Source organism: Rhinoraja longicauda, chromosome 17 (genome assembly GCF_053455715.1).
Source record: "Rhinoraja longicauda isolate Sanriku21f chromosome 17, sRhiLon1.1, whole genome shotgun sequence".
Lineage (NCBI taxonomy): Eukaryota > Metazoa > Chordata > Chondrichthyes > Rajiformes > Arhynchobatidae > Rhinoraja > Rhinoraja longicauda.
The window spans coordinates 7,906,922-7,925,230 of NC_135969.1; the positions used below are offsets into that span (position 1 = coordinate 7,906,922).

General features: G+C 41.7%; 1 protein-coding gene across 13 annotated transcripts in view; it reads right to left on the reverse strand.

Moving 5' to 3' along the window:
• atp2b2 (ATPase plasma membrane Ca2+ transporting 2) overlaps window positions 1-18,309 on the reverse strand; it is a 1,022,617-nt gene that overhangs the window by 620,554 nt on the left and 383,754 nt on the right. For all 13 annotated transcript variants that reach the window (XM_078414003.1, XM_078414006.1, XM_078414002.1 and 10 more), the window contains one exon: window positions 13,052-13,573. In XM_078414003.1, the coding sequence (XP_078270129.1) occupies window positions 13,052-13,256 (205 nt within the window). In that variant the 5' untranslated portion in view covers window positions 13,257-13,573. The remainder of the gene's footprint in view (window positions 1-13,051; window positions 13,574-18,309) is intronic.

Sequence of the window (18,309 nt, forward strand, 5' to 3'; positions counted from 1 at the left end):
CGAAGACGCTGCCGCTGCCGGAGCTCCCGATGTCGGCCCCCACCCAGGGCAGGGCCTGCAAGCTTCCGATACCCACGCGGCCCACGGCCGAAGCCTCCGGAGCCTCCGAAGGCGAGTCGCAGTCGCACTCACAATGCCACCACAGCCTCCGAAGGCAGCCAGCTCCGCAGGTGGTGAGTACAGTCCGCGGGCTCTGTGAACCAGAGCCCAGGTGGTCCCAGCGGGAGGTCGCCAGCTCCAGGTGTTTGGTCGATGGTAGGCCGCAGCGTGAACGGAGACACCACCCAGAAGAAAAAAGGTCTCGTCTCCGTTCGGAAGAGCCAATTTTACAGTCCCCTCCCCCCCCCCACACATAGTACACAACCACAAAAAACACTACATCACATCTAAACACTACAATTAAGACAAAAAAACAACAAAAAACACAAAAGACAAACGGACTGCAGGTGAGCCGCAGCTGCTGCGCAGCGCCGCCATTTTGAGTTCTAATCTAGTATACTTAGATTTCTGGAAGGCATGTGGTAAGGTGACGCATCAAAGTTATTGCTGGAAATAAAAATCTGTGGCATAGAGATAACAAATTGATGTAAATAGAGATATGGAACAGGCAGAAATGGATTTGTTTTTGTTGGCAATGTTTAGATATGTTGAGTCACATGGAGCAGTGCTAGAGAATTGAATTGAATAAATTTTAGTAGCCAAGTATGTTTACATACAAGGAATTTGCATTGGTGCTTTGCTCGCAAGTAACAACAGTAGACAATTAAAAATTATAATTTAAACACGTGAGGAATGAAATAAAATACCAGATCACAAGGAGGCTACAGACTTTTAGCTGCTACTGCTCATGGAAAACAGCTGTTTTTATGTCTGGCTGGGGCGGCTTAGGCAGTCCAGAGTCGCCGTCCAGAGGGAAGTGCTTCAAAGAGTCTGTGGCCAGGGTGAGAGGGGTCAGAGATGATCTTACTCACCCACTTTGGCAGGACTATTTTTTTAAATGTCTATTATGTGCATGTTAAGAGATTGCAACCCTTCAGGATCCAGAAGAAATGTAGGCACCCTGGTTCATGATTCTGAAAAGGTCAATTTGCAGGTATACCAAGTAATTAGGAAAGCTAACAGAATTTAATCATGTATTGGTTGGAGAATTAAATACAATATGGATGAAATACGTAAGGAGGGGATTCTGTTAGTGATGTCAGATCTGGAGGTCCATGTCCAGTTTTGCACTCCTTAATGATGGATATTAATGTGGTGGAATGTAGTTCAGAAAAAAGGTATATTGGGCTATTTGAAATGGATGGGTTGTCTTGAGCAAAGCTCAGATAAGATAAGCTTATATCAGCTGGAGTTTCAATGAGTGAAAGGGACCTCAATTGTATTAGGTGGTATCCTGAGCAGTCCTGACAGAGTGGGATGTTTCCACCTGTGGGGGAATTGTGAGGATAAGTGACAACACATCCTCCACAATAATTCTCAACACCAGGATGTGTTCTCAGTCTCCTTCTAAACTCCCCATACACTCATGACTAGGTAGCCAAATTTGGCTCCAACTCCATTCACAAGTTTGCAGATGATACCACTATGGTGGGCTGAAGAAGGGTCTCAACCCGAAACGTCACCCATTCCTTCTCTCCTGAGATGCTGCCTGACCTGCTGAGTTACTCCAGCATTTTGTGAATAAATACCTTCGATTTGTACCAGCATCTGCAATTATTTTCTTACACTATGGTGGGCTACATCATGAACAATGATAAGATGGAGTTCAGGATGGAGATAAAGAATTTAGTAATATGTTGTCTGAATGACAACCTCTCTCAACATCACCAAGATAAAGGAGCTAGTTATCGACTTCAGGAGGCGCGGTGGAGTGCATATCCCAGTTGACATCAATGGTGCCAAACTGGAAATAGCTGAGAGCTTCATGTTCTTTGGTATAAATAATATTCAATGAAAATTCAATGATACTTTATTGTCACATGTACCTCGGTAGAGTGATTTATTTTTGCTTTTGCATACAATACGCAAAGTATGCAAAGAGTTGCCAACTTGTCAACAAAGTTTAGTGTCTTCAGAATCCATCATTAGTGATGAAACAGTGAACAGATGACAATAGCAAACTAAGGTTTGTTTGGAAAAAAAAGGCCCTGCAAAATAATAATTTAGAAACATTCCCCAGTGAATCTGAAAAGCCACAGACAAATTTGTACAGAGAAGGAACAATTACCATTATTCCTAAACTCTTTGATGGCAACGTAGTAATCGAATCCTTTTAGTCAATCGATTCACTAATCTATGGCCTCAAGACTATGGCCTCAAGACAAAAGTCCAATCAAATCTGCTAGTTTTCTTCTCAAAGGTGCGTGCAAGCAGCAAGTACCAATACTAAACTGGGAACAAAACCCACGAGAAACTTCTTTGTGGGCTCTGTTTCAGAACTTCCCTGTTTCTTTTTAACCATACTGATCACTAGTATCTATTTCATGGTCTTGTTTAGATTTCTTTGTTCCCTAAAACACTTCAGGGCCCAACCTATCATGGTGGATTTCCTCCTCTTCCTAGACCTATCCCTCCCCCTCCCCCCCTCATCCGCACCTCCTGCTGATCAAGACTAAATTTCCTCCGAATACATTGACCAATATCATTCTTTGGCCGAGAGTCCTCTGCACTAGCAACGCCACCAGTTTTCATGCCATCTTCATGATGCCATTTACTTCAATGGGCCCTTGAGCTCATAATCCTGGGGGCTTTGTTACCCCAATTGTCCCATTTTCTATCCTATAGAAACATATATAAAATTCTTAAAGGATAGGACAGGCTAGATGCAGAAAAAATGTTCCCAATGTTTGGGGAGTCCAGAACCAGGGGTCACAGTTTAAAAATAAGGGGTAGGCCATTTAGGACTCAGATGAGGAGAACATTTTTCACCCAGAGAGTTGTGAATCTGTGGAATTCTCTGCCGCAGAAGGCAGTGGAGGCCAATTCACTGGATGTTTTTAAGAGAGAGTTAGATATAGCTCTTAGGGCTAATGGAGTCAAGGGATATGGGGAGAAAGCAGGAACAGGGTACTGATTTAGGATGATCAACCATGATCATATTGAATGGCGGCGCTGGCTCGAAGGGCCAAATGGCCTACTCCTGTAGTTTCTATGTTTCCTTTGCAGTGTGCACGTGTGGGACACCTCCATTAAGGTGCAGTGTGTGATGAGTCTTTGCAGATGATTTGCCAAATGTCATAATCAGACCTTTAGCTAAATGCTGTTGCCTCCCCACCACTAAAGACTTTTTTTTCTCTGCAGGATCAAGCACCCTCCCATTTTATCCATAAGTGTTTATCCACAGAAACATGAAGCCAATAGTTTCTTGTGCTTGGGACAACAGTTTTAGTTTTGGGTCACGAGGAAAAAGAAAGGATAGAGGCTGATTTGCTTCCACTGGACATTTGTGGCGGATAAGGCAAACGTCAGAATGGTGCTACAAAGGATTGATGGACTCCTCCACAGATGGGGCAGTTTGACGAGGCAGATGAGTGGGTAGTTTGTGAGGGATGGAGGGCTCCTTCCGCAGCTTACACAACGATTCTGTGCACTCTTCATGCACAAAATCCAGTCTTAATTTTCACCCAGAGAGTTGTGAATCTGTGGAATTCTCTGCCACAGAAGGCAATGGAGGCCGATTCACTGGATGTTTTCAAGAGAGAGTTAGATTTAGTTCTTTGGGCTAAAGGAATCAAGAGGTGTGGGGAAAAAAGCAGGAACGGGGTACTGATTTTAGATGATCAGCCATGATCATACTGAATGGCGATGCTGGCTCGAAGGGTCGCATGGCCTATTCCTGCACCTATTTTTCTATGTTTTCCATTTTCTGTGTTCTATTTGGTACAGTAACGTCTACATGGCAAACTTAAGTACAATAGGTGGAACAAAGGGAAAGATATAGAGTGTTGCAGAGTGGATACAAAGTTCCCAGTGCTGTAGTGCTATGCTGAGTGGCGTTTAAGAGGCTTTTAGACTGGCATAGGGAGATGCAGGAGAGGGAGGGATATGTGGAAGAAAATGATATTGTTTGAATTTGGCATCATGTTCAACACAGACATTATGGACTGAACAGTCTGTCCTTGTGCAATGCTGTGTTCTATGTTTTGTGTGCACACAACTTTTCAATCAAAATCAGTGACCCCATTCAAGGGAATGACATGCACATCCATGACCAATGACCAACATACAGCGGAGGAACCAGATACAAAGGGATGAAAAATGCACACACTGGCGTCCAAACTCCAGATCTTCTCTCACTTCCAAGGAAATTCCCATCAAAAGGGCAAGATCATTCCTGCCACTTTATTAAAAGAAGATCATTGCATTAAATTTAGTGATAGAATTTCTCGAATAAGAAATAGTGGAATGCAAATAAAATTGCAGCTTCTGGAATATGAAACTAAACAGAAATGATAGAACTCGGTCATTCAAGTAGTTTGGGCAACTCATAAGTTCATAAGTGATAGGAGCAGAATTAGGCCATTTGGCCCATCAAGTCTACTCTGCCATTCAATCCTGGCTGATCTAACTTTCCTTCTTAACCCCATTCTCCTGTCTTCCCCCCGTAACCCCTGACACCCATACTAATCAAGAAGCTATCTACCACTGCCATCGACTTGGCCACCAATCAACGTTTCAGGTCAGCGATCCTTCCTGAACTTCTTTCCACAGATGCTGTTTGACTAGCTGAGTTCTTCCAGCATTTCAACTTTTGTTTCAGAAGCACTGAAAGAGCTGTATTGCAGTTGGGCAAACCAGTGTGTGTAAATATGTTCCTCACATATTATCTCAGGTTGAGACAAAGTTTGGGACACCCTTGATCAAAAATATCAGGACCTGTTGGGATAGCCACTGGAAAATTGTGAGGAGCCCAGTACTCAATTTGCAAGGAAGTCCATACAATTTGCCAAGATTGATTCTTGATAGATTTGCCAAGTAGATTCCTGGGAAGGTAGGAAAGATGAAGCATACTGAACCTGTACTGCCTTGGATTTAAGGTGGCTGGTGATCTCAATGAAATATTCAACATTTAGCTGGGCTTGAAAGGATAAATGTGGAGTTTGTTTTCTCTGGCTGGATTCACTGGAACAAGAGTTCACACTCTCATAATAAGGCATTAGTCATTCAGAAAAGAGACGAGAAGGAATTTCTTCAGAATGAGAAGAATCGTCAGAATTCTATATCCCCAGGGGGAATGGGGAAGCTCAGTCACTGAGAATATTCAAGACAGAGATTGATAGATTTTCATATATTAATGGCATTAAGACTGTGGGAATGGTGCTGGAAAAGTGACACTGAGATAGAAAATCAGTCAGAACCTTATGTAAAGGCATAGTCTTACTTCTATTTCTCATGTTCTTAAGTTCAGAGTCAGAAATGAAGCTAGTAATTAGATTACGTTCATTAATAAGGCAGGAGGCAATGTTTGGCATGGAACACTTTTTTCCAATGGGGCAGGTTCAGGAAGGTAAGATGGTAACTTGTTTTTGATGCGAGTTGTCATGACAAAATCAACGTTAAGAATTACTTCACGTGATTCTTAAACTCCTCCCGTCACAGATATGGGGCTGGATTTCCCTCTGAAATCATGGCTGAAGTAGATTAGACCACAATGGAGAATAAAGTTTGGTTGATGAGATGTACCCTGATCTGTATGAAGAGGTTTTACTCTTGTTCACAATATGCTGGAGTAACTCAGCAGATCAGGCAGCATCTCAGGAGAGAAGGAATGTGTGACGTATCGGGTCGAGACCCTTCTTCAGACTGATCAGTCTGAAGAAGGGTCTCGACCCGAAACGACACATATTCCTTCTCTCCTGAGATGCTGCCTGACCTGCTGAGTTACTCCAGCATTTTGTGAATAAATACCTTCGATTTATACCAGCATCTACAGTTATTTTCTTGCACCCTCTTTTACTCTTGTTCAGTGAGTTCAATTAACTATTCAACACACCAGTTTGTGAATTAACTTTGTGTCATGCAGTGTTAAATTAGCTTGCTGTCAGAGACTTGGAGAAGTGCACAAGCAAAAAAAGCAAAATTTTAGGATCCAATTCATCTAATTGAAAATGGTAATTGTAACCGTCCCTCAGGCCACACTTTCGTTCCAATGGAGTTTATAATCAAAAAGGATGGGGAATTTGTTAATGGAAAAGGCAAATGACACTGAATCCAAGTGAATGTTTATTTCAGGCCGGGAATTGCAACGAAAGACTATAGAAAGATGAAAAATTACAAATTGCATAATTTAAAAAGAAATGAAAAACAAATAGCTTGATCGTGAATAGAGCAGTGATCGCTAATACCTTTTGTTTTTAATTTTCTTTTCAGACATTTTTTTATTTATTCTCAAAGAAAAGTATACACTTTGCTTTTCTATAGCTCCACAAAATATGACTATATTTATGATGGACGAGAGCAGCACAAAGCATAATCAATGACGTACAGGTATGTAGGTTAATTGGCTGGGTAAATGTAAAAATTGTCCCTAGTGGGTGTAGGATAGTGTTAATGTACGGGGATCACTGGGCGGCACGGACTTGGTGGGCCGAGAAGGCCTGTTTCCGGCTGTATATATATATATATATGTATATATGTATATATATATATATGATATGACAATAGATTTATTGGGATGTATTGGCAAAATATGCTAAGGCAGACTGGGTTACGGAAATAAATTGTGTAGATGTAATTAAATGATATCTTTAACTTGAGATATGTATAAACAGTTTAATACTTGTCCCAGTTTTTCGTTCGTCTGTATACCTCATGTAAATAAACTTTTCATTTACATGAGGGCGGCACGGTGGCGCAGCGGTAGAGTTGCTGCCTTACAGCGAATGCAGTGCCGTCAGAGACTCAGGTTCGATCCTGACTACGGGCGCCGTCTGTACGGAGTTTGTACGTTCTCTCCGTGACCTGCGTGGGCTTTCTCCGAGATCTTCGGTTTCCTCCCACACTCCAAAGACGTACAGGTATGTAGGTTAATTGACTGGGTAAATGTAAAAATTGTCCCTAGTGTGTGTAGGATAGTGCTAATGTGCAGGGATCGCTGGGCGGCACGGACTCGGTGGGCCGAAGGGCCTGTTTCCACGCTGTATCTCTAAATCTAAAAATCTAAATCTAACAAAAAAAGTCAGGAGATGGATAAGTACCCAAACAAAAAAAGCTATTTCAATGTCTAATTATTAAAGAGTTTTGATTTAGGGCTAATACTTTTTAAAGCACATAATACGTCATGTGATGCTCAGTGATATGACGGATATCCCCATGAATGAGCCTCATTAATTATTCCATTGACATATTAGCTCAAATATATTGTAATTTCAACATTCAAACCAAATCTCCAATTCATTAAAATATTTTTTTTTGACTTCTGCTAACATGAGATAAATTAATTTTCATTTTGAGTTGTCCTTTTATTTCCACTGCTATTTCATCACGTTCTTCTCTTTAATAAAATTAAAGAGAAATAAAGTGTTGCTTGTATATGGTGCATTTCAAAAGCTCACACCGTCCAAATGTGTGTTGGAATCAATTAAATACTTTTGAAATGCAGTCTGTTTTAATGCAGGAAATGCAACACCAAATTTGCTCACAGGACACTCACACAAACAGTGATGTGACAATGATACAATGGTTTGTTATTGTGACTGTTATTGGTTGCTGGCTAAATATTGATCAGGACAACGAAAATAACTCGGCACTTCTTCAGTGTAGACCAGAGGATCATTTATGTCTATCTAGAATGGCCAGTTTAAATCTCAGCTGTAAAACTGCATCATTGATATTGCACGATTCTTCCACCTGAGCCATATAAAAATCTATCTACTATCAATATTATAATTTCAATTGTGCCAAATGTATTTTCAATATTCTTCCAAATCAAACCAAGTCCAAACTGAAGACAAACAAATATACCTTCACTAAATTAGAATGTGTTGTTTATTATGTCCTGTTTGGCTTTTTTTTCCCCTCTGCCTTCGTCCTTGAGATATTTCTCTCCATTACTGTTCACCTACTCAGTGTGTAGGAAGGAATTGCAGATGCTGGTTTACACCGAAGATAGACACAATATCCTGGAGTATCTCAGTGGGACAGGCAGCATCTCTAGATAGAAGGAATGGGTCGAGACCCTTCTTCAGACCAAAGAATGGTCTTGACCCGAAAAGTCACCTATTCAGTGACGCCTGCGTAACTCCACTTATTCGGTGACCTGATGTGCAAAAAAAAACTTGAAACCTCTCTACCCTTGGACTCAAAGGGTTAAGTAAAACATTTCTTGACATCCTCAGAATGGTTCAGAGACCATCCAAGCTTAACTGTCAGGATGAGGCAATTACCCCACATTGCATTAGTTTGTGACAGACTGTATGCTGTCACCAACCAGTTCATCCAATTGTAATATACATCTTCAATGTCTCGAACATTTTGTTGAACTTTATAGCCTGCAGTGCACTAATGTCACCAACTGTTCAGTGCATTTGCAGCTGCCCAGAATTTATTTTAATGAACACACTGGAATGTGGAGTGATTATTCTTCCAAATTCGGTGTTGCTGCGTCGAGAAGATTGTGGGACTGTGAAGATGATGGAAAACAACAACAATCATACAACAGGCATCTGGAGAGACTAGAAATTGGAATAAAATGAGAAAATACTCAGCAGAGGAGAGAGGAGCAGAGGTACATTTTGGGTGGCAACCTTTCAGCAGGAACAGCCTATCTTCCACATGATTCCAGAACCTATTAAACTAGGCCAAGTCAACACCACGAACCACAAGTTAATTGTGCTAATCTAATGTAAAATTCATATGCAGTTTTAGAATTAAATCTGCAATAGGATTTCCAATCTGAAGGAATGAAACAACACACTTGTACAAGTTCATTAAAATATCACACTGCAAGAACATTACTTGCATTGTGAGAGACATGCAAGACCTTTTCTGGCATTCAGCGTCTCTCCGGCACGTCAATAAGTTAATATTTTCTCCACATTTTATTGGGCAAGTTACCATGACAAGAAAAAATGCTGTAACACTAAGGCACATCAGAAGGCAACTTCCTGACAGTTTTTACTCCAACGCTGAGCAGGGCTCGTGGGTGAAGCAACAGATAATCCATTCCACTGGCCCAAATTTTAAATTAGTGTACATTTCTTCTCTTGAACAGTTAAAGTGACAAATTATCGACTTTAGTTCTACCCTATTTTGTTTAATTTAGTTTAGTTTAGAGATGCAGCATGGAAAAAGGCCCTTCGGCCCACCGAGTCCACGCCAATCATCCGTTAATCCATGTTATCCCACTTTCTCATCCACTCCTTACACACACCGGGAAATTTACAGAAGCCAATTAACCTACAAACCTGCATGTCTTCGGGATGTGGGCGGCACGGTAGCGCAGCGGTAGAGTTGCTGCTTTACAGCGAATGCAGCGCCGGAGACTCAGGTTCGATCCTGACTACGGGTGCTGCACTGTAAGGAGTTTGTACGTTCTCCCCGTGATCTGCGTGGGTTTTCTCCGAGATATTCGGTTTCCTCCCACACTCCAAAGACGTACAGGTATGTAGGTTAATTGGCTGGGTAAAATGTAAAAATTGTCCCTAGTGGGTGTAGGATAGTGTTAATGTACGGGGATCGCTGGGCGGCACGGACTTGGTGGGCCGAAAAGGCCTGTTTCCGGCTGTATATATATGATGATGATATGATGAAACTGGAACACCCAAAGTAAACCCTTGCGGTCAAAAGGAGAAAGAGCAAATTCCACTCAGACAGCACCCAAGGCCAGGATCACACCCGGGTCTCTGGTGCTGTGAGGCTGCACCTCGACCAGCTGCATCCCAATGCCGCCCGATATTTTGCACTTTGAAAGACAGCAAAAAGTAAATTAAAATTCTAAAGAATAATTGGTGTGCAGCAGTTTAGTAGATAATTGCAGGAAGATATTAAACTACATGGATTAACCAGTATTCATGGTGGAAAAAGCATTAATCAAGGGATGAATATTATAATTTATTTCATAGAAATAAATTTCATAGTTCTGATGAAAGGTCTTTTGCCCAAGATAGTGATTATGTTTCTTCTCTCCACAAATCTTTCCAAACGTTAAGAATCCCTAACATTTTCTGACAACTATGTTATGATTTTTTTCCACTTAGCTCTGGGACAGTTCTGCTAACAGAGGCACCAATACCCATGGCAAGGACTTTGTAAGATTAACTTGGCTGGAATAGTTTCATGATGACTGAATTCAGTGCCTTGATCTGTAACAGAGGCTCCATCTGATTTTATTCCTATTCTGTTTGAACATATTAGTGTTGGAAACACCAGAATGTTTTAGAGGCAACCACATTGCTATGAGTCTGGAGTAGCCGGACTGGGTAAAAGCAGCTAAAGGACACCAATGTGCCAGATGGGTTTTTAATGACAATCTAATAGCTTCACGGTGACTATTACCAAGACTAATTAATTGAATTTACATTCCCCAGCTGCCATTGTGGGATTTGAACTCATGTCTCTGAAATGTTAGTCCAGAATTCTGGATCGCTAGTCTCGTAACTTAACCATTACAGCACCAGTCACATGCTGGGTGCCTTATTTCCATGGTGATCCAGTAGGGTTGCCAACTTCCTCATTCCCAAATAAGGGACAAGGTGACATCGCCGCCCCGCGCCCCACGTGACCTCACCCAGCCAGCGGCGACGTGGTCCAGATCCATCAACGGCGGCCGCCTGGGCCGGATGGCGGGTTGCTACGCAACCTCCGCTTGGCGGCGCACAGGCCTACACTGTCCGGGACTACTGCGGCCCCCGGGCTACAGTGTCCGGGCCTACAGTGTCCGGGCCTACATCGCCGTCCGGGCCTAATACAGGACAAGGGCGGTCCCGTACGGGACAAACCAATTTAGCCCAAAATACGGGATATCCCAGCTAATGCAGGGCAGTTGGCAACCCTATGATCCAGGGACCTCTGCTATAAAGACCACGTGCGTCATGTAAGAGTGTAAATTGTAAGTGATGATTGTCGAAGATCAGCAACAAACCCAAACTTGTGGTGAATCAATGAAGAGATCAGCTCAAGTACACTGGCAATGCTTGGCTCAAGAGTTGCACTTGCCAGTCTTTGGTCATTTGAAGCAAAGGCTTTCAAAGAGAAAGGGAACACTACTTGAGGAGATAATTACTTAAGTTTAACCATAACTTGTAGAGAACCCAAGAGCTGATGTAGTTATCTCACTAAACTTTTAAAACTTTTAAAAGAGCAACTTTTAGCATGCACATCACATGCTAAAAGTTAACAAACATAGTCCAAGGAAAAATAAATATACGTTCATTTAGCTGTTTAAAATTCAACAATTCTCCTGGGCACTTGAAGATATGAGCTTGAGAAAAGATTACGTGACTACAAACCCGGGCAGAATGGGTAACTAAGAGGGTCCCAACATAGGGAGGTCAAAGAGGATGTTCTGGAAGAAATTCTAGAGGACGGGGCAAAGACAATTAAGTTATGGTTGACAACAGTGAGGCAAAGGGCCGGGAGCATAAATGACATTGAATGTGATGGAAATAGATAGTTAAGGAGTTCAAAAGCGGGGAAAAAACAAAAAAAGGATCTTTTCAAGTGATGAAATTGCTGAATTTGTTCTTTTCACTTGAAGGGAATGTAAGTCAAAGAGCCCAGGCATTATGAGAAAACAGAAGCAGTAAAATGGCACAAAGGAGAGTTTTTGGTAAACTAAGTTTTATGTGGGCTAGAAGATGAAGGTTATTTAGCAGAACCTAAATGCAACCAAAAATTGCAGCAGGTACTGGGAATCAGAAAAAGAAACAAATGGGGGAATTATTTACCAGGTCAGGCAGCATCGATGGAGAAAGAACTAGAGTCAACATATCAGGTTGATGACCCTACAGCGGAGGGGTTCATTGAGTGCGATCAAACCTGGAAACAAATGCTTTTTTTTTTTTTCAATTCTAACTACCTCCAACATAAATAAGGTATGTACATTCTCAGCAGCTTGCAGGATTGGTATCTCTGGAGCATTGGAGGCTGACGGACAACTCAATATAAAAGTATGAGAGCCACTGAAAAGATAGATAATCAGAGCTCCCCACTCCCACCCCCACCCCCACCCCCACCCCCACCCCCACCGCCACCCCCACCCCCAACCCCACCCCCACCCCCACCCCCACCCCCACCCAGGGTAGAAACATCAAATACTGGAGAGCATTGATTTTGGGTGAGAGAGGGAAATTTTAAAAGGAGTTTGCAAGGCAAGTTTTTTTTTTACACAATGAGCAGGAGGTGCCTGGAATTCACTGCCAGAGAAGGTGGTAGAAGCAGAGATGACAGCAACAGGTAAGAGACATTTAGACAGGCACATGAACAGGCAGGTAATCGAGGGATAAGGGCCCTCTGCAGGTAGATGGGGATTAGTTTTATTTGGTATCATGGTGGGCCAAAGGGCCGGTTCCCTTGGTAAACCTATCTATCTAGATCGGGTCATTAATAACTTGGGATTGCATTAAGCATTTGGGCTTCATCAAAGGCAAATTATTGAGCAGATCAAAAACTACACGGCTCTGCCATAGGCCTGCTCCATTTTATAATATAAATATTATTGTAGTAGTAACAATGATGTCTGAATTTACACAAGGAGCCATTTAGAAATCATGCAAATAATGAAAGGAGACAATTTTGATGAAAAAACATGTTTTGATATTATCAGTGCATTGTCATATCTATAATTCACAATACCATAATATCACAGCCAAATTTATCCTCGGTGAGAGAGGGACAGCATACTGTGTCAGATTGACCAAATCCCAGAAAGGAATTAGCTGATACAATGAACTATTGTTCCAAAGGTTAATGTGACATTCTGCAGACACAAATCACTGAGCACACTAAAATAATCCATTCACCATGCGTTAACAACTGAGATATTGGATATTTTCATTATATATTTCCTTTTCAACGCTAGCATGTGTTCATAATCATTAGATAATAATCTTACCTTCTGTTGGTGAAGTTTTCAAACGTCTACAGAATCCATTCATATCACCATAGGTATCTTGTATCTTTTGTACTGCCTCTGGTCCACGTATCTCCATAAGAGAGCGAAGTTCATTGAGGGAACACCCAAATTCTCCTGCATGGTTGGACTCGCTTCTTTGGTTCTTTGGATAGAAATCCACTGCACTGTTCGTCATGTCGCCCATCGTGCACACAGTATTGCTTGCAGCTTTATAAAAATATTTGTGGCAGATATATCAGTGCTAATACTTCTGAATGAAACCGAGCTTTGGTTCAGTCAGGGCAATCAAAATATCCAGTGTTTTTATTTTCGTTTTGCACTGTGGATTTCTAGCGTAGATTAGCTGCACTGTAATCGCATCAAGGACAAGAACCAGAAACCAATTAATAGTCAAATAGATTGCTGCAAGCAAGGTTGAAGACCAGCTCCACTCCATGTAGAGTTTCCCATCGTGATCGTCCCAAGTTACAGGATTCTACATGACCAGTTGGTTGATTAAACCTTTAGGAAAAAGAAAGGCAAAAGAAAGCATTAGTCAACATTCTACAGTGCAAACCCAACAACATTAGAAGGTGGACACAAAATGCTGGAGTAACATTAGAAGGTTACAGATCGATTCTGGGATGAGCTAAAAGAGCTTCGGTAAAATGCAGTGTGTTGCTTGCGCAGCCCCGGCGGCAGGCTCGGACACTGATGCCTGTCACAAGCACAGAGCTTTCCTGCAGTGGCATTCTTCACTTTGATCAGTGCCGAGTGCACCAGCCAAATTAGATGGCTCATGAATATTAAACAGCAAGCCTTCATGCCGAGATCTCAGATGCATCTCTTGTATATGCTGTTTGCTCAAGTGATATTGTAAATCTTTACAGAGGGAAGAAAAAGTAAAAGATAGACTTCTGAAGAATCAAAATTGATCCAACACTCTTGTCCACGTCCTGATCTATCATATCATATCTACCACAAGGTCTTTCAGGAACAACACAAATAAACATTTTTTTTCCCCACAAAATAGCTGCCCATTTTGGATGCATGAACATTTTCAAAGCCTGACAATATTCTCACCTCAGCTCCCTGCGGCTCTTTGGCATTCAACCCTCTTCTCATCCCATTGACTATTACACAGTGCACGATGGCAGGGGTTGCTTTCTTTAATTATGCATGCTGCACTGATGGCCGAAACGGTCAAAGGCTATTCTCGGAAAGAAGTTCTCCTTCAGGCCATGAATTGGAGCCCAAGAGTTAGACAGCAGAATCTGCACCAATGAATTAACATGAATCAATGTTTCTTGTTATTCTCAGCAATGGCAACTGTTTGTGCCAGCTGAATGCATGCTGCAATGGCTTTACTTAGTCACATAGGAACAGTTTGACTTTATTTTCCCATTGAAATCTCTATATGTGTGCAGAATTACAATGGGCGTGAAATATTGGGGGAAAATGACTAAAGAGGACATAAATATCGTACGAGGAATAATTTCTCAGGCAGTAATTGATTCAGATTGCATTTAATTCTACACTGAGGTTTTACTCAATGGAGCCATTCAGTAACATTGCTGAAGACAGACACAAAATGCTTGAGTAACTCAGCGGGGACAGGCAGCATCTCTGGAGAAAAGGAATGGGTGATGTTTCGGGTCGAGACCCTTCTTCTGAAGTCCGAAGAAGGTTCTGGAGAAGGGTCTCGACCCGAAACATCACTCATTCCTTCTATCCAGAGATAGTGCCTGTCCTGCTGAGTTCTCCAGCATTTTGTGTCTATCTTCAATGTAAGCCAGCATCTGCAGTTTCTTCCTACACAATAATAACATTGCCGATTTAATTTTCATCAGGTGCCTCAAAATCACACCCTTTAATTAAAATATACCATTGCACTTACAATACAGGTTGCCACTGATTGAATGCATTGCCAAATCAACTTCTGATCTAAATACCCTTTCAGACTGATGAAATGCAATACTTCCATATATTTAGCATCGTCACATCCTTCGAAACACATTTTCCGCAGCTAAGGTATCACTACAGCTTACTGAAAACATATCGTTGTAACAGAATTTAGACATGAGGAATAAGTTACATTATGCATTATTTATGTTGTCGTGTCGTGCACTTGAGATGGTCACCTAAAAGAAGTAGGGACAGCCAGGTGCCCAGCTTCAGACTCAGCAGCAGCAGCACCAGATGGTATCACAGGGATCAAGTTCTCCTCATGCTTTAACAGTAAGTTTCATCCTTTCAAAAAGCCCCTATCCATGTCCTAATCACCAATCTGGCAGAAACTACTGAACATTCTGTCAACTCCGAGAAAGGTCATTTAATAAAGACTTTTGCAAGCTGCTCCACAGACCTCCCGCAGCTCTCTAGCATCAGAAAATATTTTGGTACATTGCGAGAGCTACATAAAACACCCAATCAAATAACACTCGTTTGCATTAGAGTGCATTTTTCTTTCATGTCACTTCTACTTTCATGTCCCATCTCCCAGCTATTTTGGAGAGAGATGTGAACTAGAGTGGAGGTTGGCATGAGTAACGTGTAGGATGGAAATGCAGACACTGGTTTAAACTGAAGATAGACACAAAAGGCTGGTGTAACTCAGCGGGTCAGACAGCATCTCTGGAGAAAAGGAATCGGTAACATTTCAAGTCGAGACACTCTGAAGAATGGCCCCAACCTGAAACGTCACCTATTCCTTTTCTACAGAGATGCTGTGTGACCCGCTGAGTTACTCCGCCATCTTTGGCATGAGTAACATTCTGTCCTTGCTGAAGGACACATGGTCCCAACGGCAAGAGTCCCTCAAAAAGAAAGATGGACAAATTCTCCAACAGATATGGCTTGTAAGTAAATTCCCCATCATTTTTCCGGGACTCAGTCATTATTTTGTGCACCCGTTTGTTTTCCATCGTTCAAAATTCTTTGCCTGGTCAATTTAATTCTTTGGCGTGGGTTTGATCCACACTTCAGATATTACATTTGTTCGTGGCAATCAAATCGGCAAAAGAATCATGGAATATTGATGACATAGAAGGGAGCCATTTGGTCCTGCGTGGTCAAACAAAAAGAACTACCAAATTGAATCCCACCTGAGTGCATTTGATGTGTACCCCTGGAGGTCATCCAACGTTCAATCTGTGCTCAGGGTTGCTGCTCTACTGCCCATTTTGCAGAGAGTTTTAGATTTTTTCAGTTAAAATATTTCCTCACCACCCCTTTAATGCTAAAACATTTATTTTAAATCCTTGGTTCATGACCCTTCTGATAAGGGAAATAACAGGGGGTTGTATTGATTCTGTTTAGCCTCAAAATATGACATGTCTCAGTTACTGAAAATGTCCTCTCAACCTCTTCTGTTATTTTAGTTTGTGCACATGAAGTGGATACTCTTGACAAGGCTAGCATTTATTGTCTACTTAGTTTCTGTGCCGAAACTAAGGAGACAGTAGCAGTTGACTACATTAGTACTCTGGAGTCACTTAATTGGCATATTTATTTCTTGAAGGAAGTTGGAGAACTAAAACTTTTACAGTAATCTAGTGGTTTCATGTTTTCAGTCAATAATTTTATTCATGAATTGATGATTTAATATACTGAATTTAAATTCTCCATCTACTACAGAAAAGTTAAACTCATATCCCTATATCGATGGTTGCGAGTCAGAAACTAACCACTCTGCTACTACAAAGCAAACAAAATAAGCTTAGACAATCTGTCCCCAAATCCTAAATGTTCCAGTTTTGGCCACGTGCTCTATAACTCTACTATAGGGAAAGATATCAAGGTTCAGACACCCCCTGCAACTCATCACTATGGTAACTCTGGCCTTAACCTAGCCAACCACGGATATTCTCTTTGCCTTATCCATACTTTCCGTCATCCTCTCTACAACTTAAAACTATTTTTTAAATTCTCTCTTCCAGTTTTACAACCAGAAACAATAACGTTGTTTCTCTTTACACAAATACTGCCTTCCTACTGAATGTTTTCAGAATTTTCTGTTCATATTTCTTATTTCCTGCATCCGCAATATATATTTTTTAAATTTGGACTCTCCGCAATCTCTCCAGTGCAATTTATCTGTCATGTAATATTGTGAACAGAAATGTGTGCAGTGCTTAAGCAATGGCTTAACTGGTGTTTAATACAAACCTCCCCAGCTCTTTCTTTTATAAGTCATAGGAGCAGAATTAGGACATTCACCCATTGAGTTTACACTGCCATTCAATCATGGCTGATCTATCTTTTCCTCGCAACCTCATTCTCCTGCGTTCTTCCCATAATCCTTGACACCTGTACCAGTCAAGTATCTGTCAAGCTCTTCCTTAAAACTTCCCAATGACGGCCTCCATTGCTGTATGTGTCAATCAAATCCACAGATTTACCACCCTCTGACTAAAGAAATTCTTCCTCGTCTCCTTTCTAAAGGTATGTATTTTTATTCTGAGGCTGTGCCCTCTGGTCCTAGACTCTCCCACTGGTGGAAACATCCACATCCACTCTATTCAGGCTTTAGTAGAGTTTAGCTTAGTTTAGTTTAGTTGAGAGATACAGTGCAGAAACAGGCCCTTCGGCCCGCCAAGTCAGCTTCGACCAGCAATCTCTGTACATGAGCACCATCCGACATGCTAGGGACAATTTATAATCCTTACCGAAACCAATTAACCTGCACGTCTTTGGATTGTGTGAGGAAACTGGTGCACCCGGGGAAAACCCGCGAGGTCACGGGGAGAATGTACAAACTCCGTACAGACAGCACCCATAGTCAGGAACCAACCCGGGTTTCCGGCTCTGTAAGGAAGCAACTCTGTGCACCACGTCTTTCACTATACGGTAAGTTTCAATGAAGTCCCCCCTCATCCTTCTAAACTCTAGTGAGTACAGGCCCGGTGCCGTCATACGCTCATCATTCATTAACTCAATCACCCCATTCTCAAAAACCTCCTCTGGACCCTCTCCAACACAAGCATATCCTTCCTCAAATTTGGGGCAAGAAACTGCTCACAATACTCCAAATGTGGTCTGACCAGTGCCTTACAAAGCCTCAGCATGACATCCCTCTTTTTATATTCTAGTCCTCTTGAAATAAATGCTAACATTGCATTTGCCTTCCTTACTACCGATTCAACTTGCAAATTAACCTTTTGGGAATCCTGCACAAGCAATCCCATTCTCCCCTTAGAATCTTTCTTCCTCTTTGGGATGAAAAGATCCCGTTTCTTCTGAATTATTCCCAGAAACTC